This window comes from Pipra filicauda, unplaced genomic scaffold, assembly GCF_003945595.2.
Source record: "Pipra filicauda isolate LSUMZ 115617 unplaced genomic scaffold, ASM394559v2 scaffold182_size1470994_pilon, whole genome shotgun sequence".
NCBI classification, from domain to species: domain Eukaryota; kingdom Metazoa; phylum Chordata; class Aves; order Passeriformes; family Pipridae; genus Pipra; species Pipra filicauda.
The window spans coordinates 364,773-376,548 of NW_024104290.1; the positions used below are offsets into that span (position 1 = coordinate 364,773).

At 48.4% G+C, this 11,776-nt stretch overlaps 1 protein-coding gene across 1 annotated transcript in view; it reads left to right on the forward strand.

The window, feature by feature from the left end:
* The window catches only part of LOC113987870 (multiple epidermal growth factor-like domains protein 6), a 30,171-nt gene extending 18,555 nt beyond the window's left edge, over positions 1–11,616 (forward strand). Inside the window, exons 24-43 of the mRNA XM_039380000.1 lie at positions 192–331; positions 654–857; positions 1,185–1,334; positions 1,867–2,046; positions 2,571–2,687; positions 3,007–3,156; positions 3,967–4,182; positions 4,993–5,097; positions 5,180–5,324; positions 5,423–5,637; positions 5,725–5,824; positions 7,031–7,197; positions 7,346–7,579; positions 8,043–8,140; positions 8,732–8,909; positions 9,134–9,361; positions 9,584–9,676; positions 9,842–10,015; positions 10,736–10,891; positions 11,492–11,616. Of these exons, the coding sequence (XP_039235934.1) occupies positions 192–331; positions 654–857; positions 1,185–1,334; positions 1,867–2,046; positions 2,571–2,687; positions 3,007–3,156; positions 3,967–4,182; positions 4,993–5,097; positions 5,180–5,324; positions 5,423–5,637; positions 5,725–5,824; positions 7,031–7,197; positions 7,346–7,579; positions 8,043–8,140; positions 8,732–8,909; positions 9,134–9,361; positions 9,584–9,676; positions 9,842–10,015; positions 10,736–10,891; positions 11,492–11,616 (3,175 nt within the window). The remainder of the gene's footprint in view (positions 1–191; positions 332–653; positions 858–1,184; positions 1,335–1,866; positions 2,047–2,570; positions 2,688–3,006; positions 3,157–3,966; positions 4,183–4,992; positions 5,098–5,179; positions 5,325–5,422; positions 5,638–5,724; positions 5,825–7,030; positions 7,198–7,345; positions 7,580–8,042; positions 8,141–8,731; positions 8,910–9,133; positions 9,362–9,583; positions 9,677–9,841; positions 10,016–10,735; positions 10,892–11,491) is intronic.
* The last annotated feature ends 160 nt before the right edge of the window (positions 11,617–11,776 follow it).

Genomic DNA, 11,776 nt, shown 5'->3' on the forward strand with positions numbered 1-11,776 from the left:
TATTTTCTTTTTGGTTTCTCCCTTAGTCCTTTAAGCAACAAAATGCAGCTCAGTAAGGCTCATTACACATGTCCTTGCATTGATCATGAAAGCTCCCTGGTTGCTCTCACTCTGCCAGAGTGGAAGGCACCAGTGTTGTACCTGCTGAGCTGACACGCCTGCCAACACAAAACCTGCTTGTGTCCTCTCAGGCTCCACAACTGGCAGGACTCCAACTGCACAGCGTGTCCATCTGGCCATTTCTGTGGCTCCTCTGGCCTCACAGCCCCCTCAGGACCCTGCTCACCTGGCTACTACTGCCTGCCTGGGGCTTCCTCCCCATCCCCACCTGGTGAGCTGTGCTGGGGCAACACCCCCCTGGGGGTTTGGCAAAGGGGTAGCTTTAAAAAATGCCACCTTTTCCCACAGTGTTCCTGCCCCTGCCTCCTCTCAGACACCCAAACCCCTGTGTTAGTTTTGTTTGAGGGATCTGTGCCATACCAAGGGTGAAGAAGCTGCTGGTCTGTGCCCTCAAATGAGATGCTTGCACTGAGCACTGGGGGGGTTATGAGTGTCTGCCTGTAATGGACACAGCCTGTCATTTTATTGTGCTCAGAAATAATGATTTCCAGGGCAGACCTCCAATTCCATGCCTGTTCTTCTCTGTGCTGTAGGTCAGGGGGAGAAGGGAGGCCCTTGTCCCGTGAGCCACTTCTGCCCAGCAGGAAGCAGCTTTCCCTCCCCCTGCCCTGCAGGGACTTACAACAACCTCACCAGGCAAGCTGCCTGCTCCCCTTGTGCTGCAGGGTACTTCTGCCCAGAGAACACCACCAGCTACAGCACCAACCCTTGCCCAGCTGGCTTTTACTGCCCCAAAGGTGAGATGGGCCCTGGGGACAAAGCAATCCGTTGGCCAGGCTGAAACATCCTTCTTAAAGGCGAGAAATGATCTCTGTAACAAAATGTTTAAGTGTCAGTCTGGTTCTTCACAGGAAAAAAACCAAATAGTATTTTAAACCATGGATATGGCTGTTGCTTAACACCCTCACAGGCAAATTAAACAGCACCCAGGGACTGTCCTGGCCAGGAAGGGCTATGGGGATCAGCAATGAGATAAACTGGAAAAGATGGCATGAAGTGATATAGCAGGATCAACAGATGGTGTTTACGGTCCACGAAGGGTTCTTGCTCTCTTTATTCCAAAGGAACCAAGTTTGCCACTGAGTTTCCCTGTCCCAGGGGCTACTACAACCCTGACCCCATGACACAGAGCCTGGATAGCTGCTTGCCCTGTCCCCCTGGGCACTACTGTGGCAAGGAGGGCTTGACAGCAGCCTCAGGCCAGTGTGATGCAGGTGAGTGTGGGGCAGCTTGGCTGTGGTGTTGCCCAGCACCTGGGGACAGTGTGGGTGGGAGGCTGGTGCTTTTATCCTGCAACTTTTGCCACAGCCCTTCCCGTGTGTTTGCTTGATTCCCTTGCCTGCCTGTGGGCATCCAGTGTGACTGAACACAGCCTGGGCATCCACCTGAATCCTGTCTGCTGGTTCAGATGGGCCCAGGCTCCATGTAGGATGTGCCTGGTCACCCTGAGCAGCCTCTGCATCTGCCTTCTGAACCTGCCCAGGCAGCTGAACTGAGCCCTGTGACCATAAAGCAAAAGTACTGAACTTTGGGCTGCGAGATCTCCTCCCCTCTCTGCTGCTGTGTGTTCTATAAAAGCATCACTGCCTGGAAAACTGTGCCATGATGGTGCTAAATCTGGGTGGTGTTAACCTGTCCCCTGTTCTGTGTGCTCATGGCTGTTCTGGGCAGACATTGCACCCAAAGCCATCCCAGCTGGTTTATTCAGGATGGTTTCAGGGTCTCAGTCGTGCATTCTCTTCTCAGGCTGGTTTTGCATCTCAGCTGCTTGGACCTCCCAGCCCTTCGACCTGGATAACTACACCAATGCCAACTGCCTGTGCCCAGCCACTGCCACTGGAGGGAAGTGCTCAGCTGGGTTCTACTGCCCCAGAGGGAGCCCAGAGCCCCTGCCTTGCCCCCCTGGCTTTTACTGCAATGCCTCAGGTTTGTGTCTTTGGAGAAACAGGAGTGATCAGTTTGGAGTGGAGATAAATTAAAGGCGTAGTGTGGACGAAGGGATGTGTGCTATTTAAGAGCTTTTTAGAGGACCCTAAAGCTAAGTTCTGTTTTGGGAGATAAACCTGATTTTGCCAGAATTTGCTGTGTGACCTTGAGTAAGTGTCCCTGGCTGTGTTCCCATCTTCAGAGGACCAGTGTGAACACACTCCATTACAGATTCACAGACATGGAACACCAGGGTCTGCTGCCAGATTACCTGCACTCTGCCTCTGCAGAGCCTGCAGGTGCTGAAATACTCACTGATGCTTCATTTCCTCCCACTCCTTTTCTGTCCTTTCACTTTTCTTCCAGTGTGTCCAACAGGAATTGTTTTATCCTGGTGCTTCCACAGAGCTGTGCTTGGGAGATGCCCGTGGTGTTTTCCAGAGGGGGACTGGGAGCAGTTGTTCTTCCTGCTTTTCTCCCTTGGTCTCAGTGCTCTGAGTGCCACCATCCTCTCTGTGTTCCAGGTCTGTCTGTCCCCAGTGGGGAATGTGCTCCTGGGTTTTACTGTGAAGGGGAAGCAGCTCTCCCTAAACCCACAGATGGTGTGACTGGGAACATCTGCCCTGTGGGGACCTACTGCAGTGAGTATCCAGCACAGTCAGGACTCAGGATTCCCTGTCCCATAATGCCTGAAATACTGAAAATTTCATGTCCTTTAATATCTGAAACACTGCTGGGTGATTTTGGGGGTGTGGTAGCCAACTTACTGGGGTCTGACCATAAAGTCCCAAATTCTTCCCCCAGTTCTTCCCCTGGCCTGTTCTTTGAAGGTGATAAAGTGATATTTTTGTCTCAATACATGAACTTTAGAGTGTTATTGGCTTCACCTCTGTTTCCCTGAGTAAAGTGAAGCTAATAATGTTTGTCCTCTCCATTCTGTCTTTGCTTCTGTTCTCGCAGCTGCAGCATCAGCAGTGCCCCAGCTGTGCCCAGCTGGCACCTTTTCCAGCCTCCCAGGGAGGAGAACACTCTCTGAGTGCCAGCCTTGCCCCTCTGGCTTCTACTGTGAGGAGCCTGGGCTCAGTGCCCCGACTGGGGAGTGCTGGGAGGGTAAGTGGTGAATAAACTGCATTGCAGACCCACAGAGACTCTGGGGAGGCGCTCAGAGGAGTGTGACTTGGTGTGAATTGGACAAATTCAAAATAAATGTCTTTCTGTGAGTCACTGGTTGAGAGTGGAAAAGCTATTTCCCTTCTGGGAGAGCTGACAGGAGCCAGAGGTGCTGTAATCCATCCAGAAAATAGGAGTTATATCCCAATGTCATTCTGTGCTTCCCTCATTACAAAAAGTGGCTGCTTGTTACAGACTCCTGAGCCTTCCTATGGATCCTGTGGATCACAGTTTAGAGATTTGCTGCCTACCTTGGTGGTTCCTTCTCTTCCCTGGTGGAGAACATTTCCTGTCTCCGCGTGAAAAGGCCATTAGAGGTTAAAACAACTCAGATGTGAAAGAAGTGGTGACATCTGTGTGTTCTGAGCAATTTAAATATTGCCAAGGGAAAACTCTGATGTTCAGGGGGAAAACTTTCTTTGAAGGGTTTCGGCACCTGAAAGGAAACAGAGAGATCAATGTTGTGTCCTCAGATGTTTTCCTGTGTCACTTGTAAGCTTTGTCCTGTGTTCTGGGGGCCTCTGGGTGGTAAATTTTCTTCTAAAGAGTGCAGCAAGCGGAAAGCTTTGCTGTATGTTTGTGCCAGCAGTGCTGTGAGTCAGATCAATAGTTATTTAAGGTCAGCAGGAGGTTTATTTTTCTGAGTGGCCACCGAGCTTTGTGTGCTGGGAGAAGCTGTTCTCTCCTAATGAGCAGCACCTCTGCAGCTTCTAACTCTGATTGAGCTTCTTTCCCTCTGTCTCCCTGCAGGTTATTACTGTGACAGCCAGCAAGGGCCAGTTATTGATTTCACCCTTTACCCCTGCCCACGAGGCTTTTACTGCCCACCAGGGACCAGCAGGAGCTCCCAGTACAGCTGCCCTGCAGGAACCTTTGGGCCAAGGCAAAAACTGAGAACTATCCAGGAATGTCAAAGGTGCCCACCAGGAAAATACTGTGAATTGCCTGGCCTTGCTGCCCCAACAGGTAAACTGCTGTCCTGAGCATCCTTGTTCCTGCTAGAGTCATGTCAGTGGCTGATGGTTAATTCAGGGCTTGGCCTCCAGGGTTCTGACCCCACCCAAGGTGAACTGTCCCATTTGACTTCCTGAGAAGGAAAAAAAAAATCATTTACCTAAGCAAGATGTGAAAGAATGACCGTGGAAAGTAGAATTCCATGTGTGATGCTTCTTAAAAAAAAAAAAAAAATCCAGTGGGAGTTTTCCAGTGTCAAACCTGTCTGGCATTTTGGTTTTTTACAATCAGTTTGTTTTTTCAGCCTGGTTCCCAAAGGACCAATCCTTTCATGTGATTGATGGGCAGGTGATTAAGTTGAGCAGAGAAAGAGTGGGCAAAATACCCAGCAAGGACACCTCCATCTTTTTCAAGATTGTTTTTCCACATCAGTGCTGCTGATTTTTTTGTTGTTGTTGTTGTTGGTCCTTGTTCTGGAAGGCCCTAATTCAACATTTTAATAGAATTCTTAATATTTCAGGATGTGTTGAATACGATTCTAAAGAGAAATGTGTGCTTGAATACTTGGTGAGGTATGGAGGTAGTGCTCAGTGAGGGTGAAGGGAAGTGCTTCTCTCTCTGTCAGTGTGGCATCTGCTGCCAGTTCTGCCCTCCTGGCACTTACAAGCAGCTCTTCTGCTTGCTGACCATTCCCTCACTGATTTTTGCACTACTCTGCATGATGACAAATGTCTGCACGTCAGTCTGAGTTCTGAAATTTGCATTTATGTGCCTTTTGCTTCATATATTCACATATTTTGCACAGATCTTTCTGTTTTCTAGGAGACTGTGCAGAGGGGTTTTGGTGCAAAAGCGGTGCCCGGGTAAGAGACCCCCAGGATGGAGAGTCAGGACAGCCTTGTCCTGCCGGGCATTACTGTCCTGGAGGTGGGTGCTTTGGAACACGGCTTCTCTTTGTTCCTGGGAAGCACAGGGTGCCATTCCCTCACTCTGGGGTGACTGATTCCAGGTGCAGCCGTGCCCTTGCAGTGCCCTCCTGGCACGTGGGCTGGCAGGGCGGGCAGGAGGAGTTTGCAGGAGTGCCAGCCCTGTCCCGGGGGATATTTCTGCAATGGCTCCGGGCTGGGGGCTCCCTCGGGGCAGTGCAGCCCAGGGTGAGTAGAACCAGCACATTCCCATGCTCTGCTGTGGGCAGGGCTGCTCTGCCAGGGGTTCTGTGCCCTCTGGAACACACCCTGTGCTCCTGGTGCAGGTACTTCTGTGCTGCTGGTGCCCAGACCCCCACGCCCACCGACGGCCTCTCGGGAGCTCCGTGTCCCCCCGCTCACTCCTGTCCCCCTGGCTCCAGGGCTCCAGCCCCGTGTCCCCCTGGCTCCCACCTGCCCCACAGCCACGGGGAGCAGTGCCAGCCTTGCCCAGGGGGTCAGTTCTGTGTCCCTGGTGAGGAGCCAGCGCCCTGCCCGCAGGGTGAGTTGAGCTCCTGCTTAAATGTCTGGTTTGCCCTCGGTTTTCCAAAGGCTGCTGATCCTGATCTGTCCTGTCTTTCTTTCCCAGGGTATTTCTGTCCCGAGGGTGCAGCTCTTCCAGTTGCTTGTCCAGCAGGATCCTATAACCCTTCCCAAAGGCAAACCAGCTGCCTCCCCTGTCCTGAAGGGTAAGAATGACAGAGTGACCTTAGGATTATACACACGAGTGGAGGGACTACTGGAAATAATTGTTTATCCAACCACCCATGGCTGGCTGGATGTGGTGGGAAAAACAGGGTGGGCAAAGCAGGATGAGATGGGAAAATGAGTTATTTTACCACTTGTCTCCATGAGGAAGCAGAGCAGCTGCTGAGCTCTGTTTCACAACACTGTGTGGATGATTATGGGACCAGGAAAAGTCCGAACTCCATATCCATGGAAGGGGATTTAGGCTGTTCAGAGCACAGAAACCACCTGGCACCATAAACTTTGCTCCTGTCTGGAGTTAATAGAAGGTTCCCTTGGCAACAGGCTGGCAGAGGCCTGTTGAAGGGGAAGAGGATCTTGAAAATCACCTGATGCTGAGCCTGGCTTTTCCTTGGGGGATTTATCTCCAATTACTGAGTGGATTTGACCTTGATTAACTTTTACAAGTTGATGAATCACAGCCTGGATATGTTATGACTCAAGTTAAGAAAATTACGTCTCTGTGGCTTTTGCAATTATGCCATCAATTTGGCACAGGAGGAAACAACTGAGGATGCACTGATATGCATGAGAAGCTCTTTTCTGGTCAATACAGTGCAGCAACCACATTAGACAGGCTGGTCCCACCACTGGTGGGAGGATATTTATGGACAGAATATAACTAGGAAAATTAGAATAGAATATTGCTAGAATATAGTATATATTCTACAGTACATATTATATATATATTATATTACTAATATTGTATATTATTATTTTAGTAGATATTATATTACTAATATTATATATTATTATTTTATTAGATATTATTATATTAGTAATGTTGTATATTATTATTTTATTAGATATTATTTTACTAATATTATATATTAGTAATATTATATATTAGTAATATTATATATTAGTAATATTATATATTAGTAATATATATTATATGTAATTATTCTTATATATTATTGTAATTATTATATATTGTTATATATTATATATTATTATGTTTTATGTTTTTATTTTATATATTACTATGTATTATATATTATATATTACTAATTTTATACATATATATAAAATATATAGAATACAAAATATAGTAATAGTATATAATAATATATATTACTTGAATAGAATACTACTAGGAAAATTTTTGTCTTCTTTTTTATTTTTTTTTTAATCTCTCTTTGGACCAGGTTCTTCTGCCCCCAAAATTCCTCTTCCTTTTTGGAGAATGAATGCTCAGCTGGTCACTACTGCCCTGCAGGTACTGCTTCTGCAGCTCAGTTCCCATGTCCCAAAGGGACTTACAACCCCCAGCCTGGGAGCAGCCTGAGGTCCCACTGCACCCCCTGTGAGCCAGGTACCACAGATCCCTCAGCAGGGTGACAGGAGGACGTGTGACAGTGGGCACTGAGTGTGTTTGGTGTCCAGTGGGTGGGGTTTGTGTGCCTCTGAAGTACCTTTCTGGATTTTTCTGCTCTTATTCACGGCATTATTTTGCTTTTCAGGGCATTACTGTGCACTTGCAGGGCAGCCCCACGTTACAGGGCCCTGCTTGGCTGGGTTTTACTGCACTGGAGGTGCCTCCAGCCCAACACCTACGGATGGTCTCCGGGGGAACGTGTGCCCTGAGGGAGCTTATTGTCCTCTGGGCTCTGCCCTCCCACAGCCCTGTCCTCCTGGTCACTACAGCAGCTCCTCTGGGAACACTGGGATCGAGGGCTGCCTCCTGTGTGATGCAGGTACAAGGCTGGAAGAAAGGATTGATGAGATTTGAGCCATTTTGGGGGGCTCTGAGGAGCTGTGGTTCCAGAGCAGGCGCTCCTGAAGCACTGCTTGCTTGGAGAGAAGTGTTGGTAGAACACACAGAGGCTGAATCTGCCTTTTTCCCACATAAGTGGATACTCAGAGTGAAGTGCAAGCTGAGAGTTTCCCTTTGCAGCCTTTCTCTAGCTGTTTTCACACTCAGAGATGACACAAGGGCTGTTTGTTCTGGCATGGAAGCTCTGCACCTGCAGCCACTCCCAGTGAAAGCATCTCCAGGAGAAGAGCTGTGGGTGACATCAAACATGGTGCTTCAGTGAATATTTCCTCACTCTGTACTTGCTCTTGTCTGTCTTGTGTGGCCAACATCACAGAATATTCCCACAAGGATCATCAATATCATTATGGTCTTTTTAGTTTATGGTCCTTTTTTAATTTCAGGATATTTCTGTGATGGGACCGGGCTTGTCTCTCCAAGTGGATTATGTGAGGCTGGATTCTATTGCAGTGGAGGAACCATTTCTCCTAAACCTCCCAGGGTAAGCTGTGCTTGTGATATAAATACTACAAAATATCATGTCTGTGAAACTGAAGACCAAAGGGCACCTTAGTTTTTTGGGTCTGGATTAAACTCTCTTTTACTGCATCATCTCATCAGGTATATCTGGTTTATTGATAGTGAAAGAGGCCAGAGATGACAAGACACACATGGTCTTCTTTGAGCTTTACATCTCAAAGCTGGGCAAAAGTAGCTCTCTCTTTGCATGTTGATGCTGCAGAGCAGAGTGGAATGCCAAATCTGATTAAAATTACAGAGGTTGGGAGTGCCTGAGTTTGATTAGAATGCTGATTCTGTCAGCCTTCCTCTGAGGCAAAATACAGGATGAATTTGTAAAGATGGTAACTCGACAAGGCACTGGCTTTGTGCCACAGCCCACTGAGATTTATTATGGGCAGAATTCTGATCTTTTATTTTGGAAAAAGATAGGTGTGCAGCCTGGGAGACTGAGGGGTGAGCACACCTCAGAGCATTTCATACTCTTCTTCTCTTCAGTGGAATCTGGCAGAGACCTTTCTGCAAGGGCAGCCTCTGAGTTTTCAGGCTGTAACTGTGGGGTTTCTCTTCCAAGACAACAGTCAGTGGAGGTCCCTGTCCCCCTGGCCATCACTGTGTGACGGGGAGCAGCAGAGCCCAGCCCTGCCCTGCAGGGACCTACAGCCCATCCTGGGGGATGGCACAGTGCCTGGGGTGCCCAGAAGGCTTTTACTGCACGTCTGCCTCTGCAAACTACACAGCCTGTCCTGCAGGTGGGTGTGACTGCACCTCCCCAACCTCAGCCTGCTCAACCTCAGCCCTCAGCCCTTCATTTGGTGCAGCCCCTGGGATGTTTCTGTGACACACAGTGACAAATTGCAGGATTGGCCCACAGTCAGTCCTTCCCAGAAAGAGAACAAGGGAATTCCATGTGTGATTCTCCCTTGGCTGTCACCAGCATGTGTTAACTGTTATGAAACCATCTTTTCTTCCCTAGGTCATTATTGCCCCAGGAATACAGAATTTGCCACACAATATCCTTGTCCTCCTGGAACCTACAGTGAAGCTTTAAATCTCTGGGATGCTTCCAAGTGCCAGCTGTGCCCTCCTGGAAAGGTCTGTTCCAAGCCAGGCCTGGCAAGGCCAGATGGACTGTGCATGCCTGGGTGGTTTTGTCCACCTGGATCCACGTCAAGCAAACCAGTGTTTCCTGGGAATTACTCAGGTATGAAGGGGAACAATAAATTGTGATGATGGTTGTTTTGGAGGAGGATATTAGGGTCACCCAAAAGACCTAATCAGGTTCAAGATGGCTTTTTTCCCCCCTTTTTATTTTCCTTAATTCAGTGCTGTAGTTCTGTTCTTCCTGAGCTCTCCCAATAAGATTTTTGCAATAATGTTTGCAATTCCCATGTTTCATCTCAGGCTGTGTCTTTTCCATTAACAGGGATGGCAGCCCCACCTTCTGGATCTGTTGGGTTGTGCCAAGCAGGAACCTTTTGTCCTGCAGGATCATTTCTTCCTCTTCCCTGCCCTCCAGGTAGGAGAAGAGTCTTTTTTTTTTCCTGCCCAAGTTTGTTGGGTTGGAGTTTTTGTACCTCTGTGCTCTATCCCCTTTTGCCAAGATCCCCAGGGAAACCCAGTCGTGCTGTGACTGGTTCTGATGCCCCTGAAATGCTGACCTTGGTTCTGTCCCCTCCTCCAGGTTGGTTCTGTGCCACCTCAGAGCTGGCAGCTCCATCAGGTCCCTGCCAGGCTGGATTTTACTGCACAGGGGGCTCCACACTCCCCAACCCCAGGGATGGAGCAGTGGGAAACATCTGTCCCCGAGGCCACTTTTGCCCTGCAGGGAGTTATTCTCCCTCTCCCTGTCCCCCAGGTAGGTCTGATGGCAGCTGGGAGTCTTTTGGGAGTCAGATGGGAGTCATTTCTCCTCCCAGTGCCCAGAGAGCTGCTGAGCTTGCTGGCCTGTGCCACTGCTCTGCAGCCCTGTCACATTGTGCTGAGCCTTGCCTGTGTTCCCCAAGGGACAGCTGTTATCAGCATGAAAACAGCCTCTAATGCAGTGCTGTTGCATTGGAAAATCAGCCCTAAATCTGCATTTAGACAAGAATTGCAGGACTGGCCCTGGAGCCCCTGTGCTGCTGCTGGGGAGGGAAGCTCTTGGCTGAGCCCTGCTGAAGGACAGGTCACAGTAAGAGCCTCTGTCCTTTATCAGCACCATTAAAGAGACAAAGGGTTAAGTGCAATGAGAGACTGTGGAATGGTTGGTTGTTTCCTGGATTAAATGTATAGCTACATTAAGCAGGTGATTGCACTGCTCAGACCAGAAATAAATCCTAGAATTATAGAATTCACCTCAGCCAGCAACCAGGACCAAGCTCTCCCAGAACCCTCTTCAAGAAACCTGTCATCTAAGGAAGTGGTGGAACTGTATTCCCTTTGAATTCCTTCTTATCCAGCATCCCTTTGGCATCTTCTGCAGGAGGGAGCTGGGACCAGTGTAGTTAGAAAGTTACTGTGTGAGCAGCTCCACGAGCACTTCCAGCAGGGCCTGGGAGGATGTGACAGTGTGATTTTGGTGGGTTTTGGTTTCCAGGCTCCTTCTTGGCTCGTGGTGGTGGGCAGTCAGCACAGGAGTGCCAGCCCTGCTCCCCAGGCTGGTTCTGTTCCCAGCACGGCCACAGCTCCCCAGAAGGATTGTGTAAGGCAGGGTGGTTCTGCCCAGCAGGCTCTGTGTCAGACCAGCATCCAGGTAGGAGATCTTTGGGGTCATCCTTTAGCTACAGTTGGCAAGACCTTAAAATCTGGCCTTACTTACGGTTTCAAGTTATGTTTAGAGATGGAGAGCCACTGAGATGAAAAAATGTTTTCCAAAAATTATTCCAGGTAACACATCTTAAAGTAGTGGGTGGGAGTGTGTAAATATAGCAGGGAAAAATAGGGGATCTTACCAAGACAAGAAACAAGCTGAAAAATATCCCAAAAGGAGTTTCTTTCTTGTGATATTTTCAACTTTTTTTAAAAAGAACTAGTGAGAGAGAGAAATTATATGAGATTGCCTGTTCTCCCTTTCACAGAGTGTGATGGAGGGGTAACTGTGGCTCAAATCCTGGTGTATTAGACATGGAATTTAGTGGCCCATGAGCCAGTGCAGACAGGCTGCAGCCCCTTCAGCTCTCTGGAAGCTGTTTAGGGCAGCAGTGCTTTAAACAAAACTGGGGGTAGGTTATTTTTCATCAAGACTTTTATCTTATTAAATATTCCAGCTCTAGGTTTGTGGTGCTACTTTCCCCGTGCAGCTGTTCAGGAATAACCACAGCAGTGGTTATATTTCTTTTTTTTTTAATCCTAGATTATTTGTGTCCTGTGGGTCACTATTGCCCCACTGGCAGCCCAGAGCCTGTACCTTGTCCCCCTGGAGAATATCAGGACCAGGCTGGTAAAATCCAGTGTGAAACGTGCCCAGCAGGAATGTGAGTGCCATGGATTTGCTCCTTTCTCTTGAAGCTTTATTAGGAATTAAATGTGTATTTCCCTGTGCCTTAGGCTGCTCTGTGTTTGATACACAAGATACACACTTTGATGTACAAAACTGATTTTCTTGTTTCTGTTTTCAGATCAATTTTCCCTTTATTGT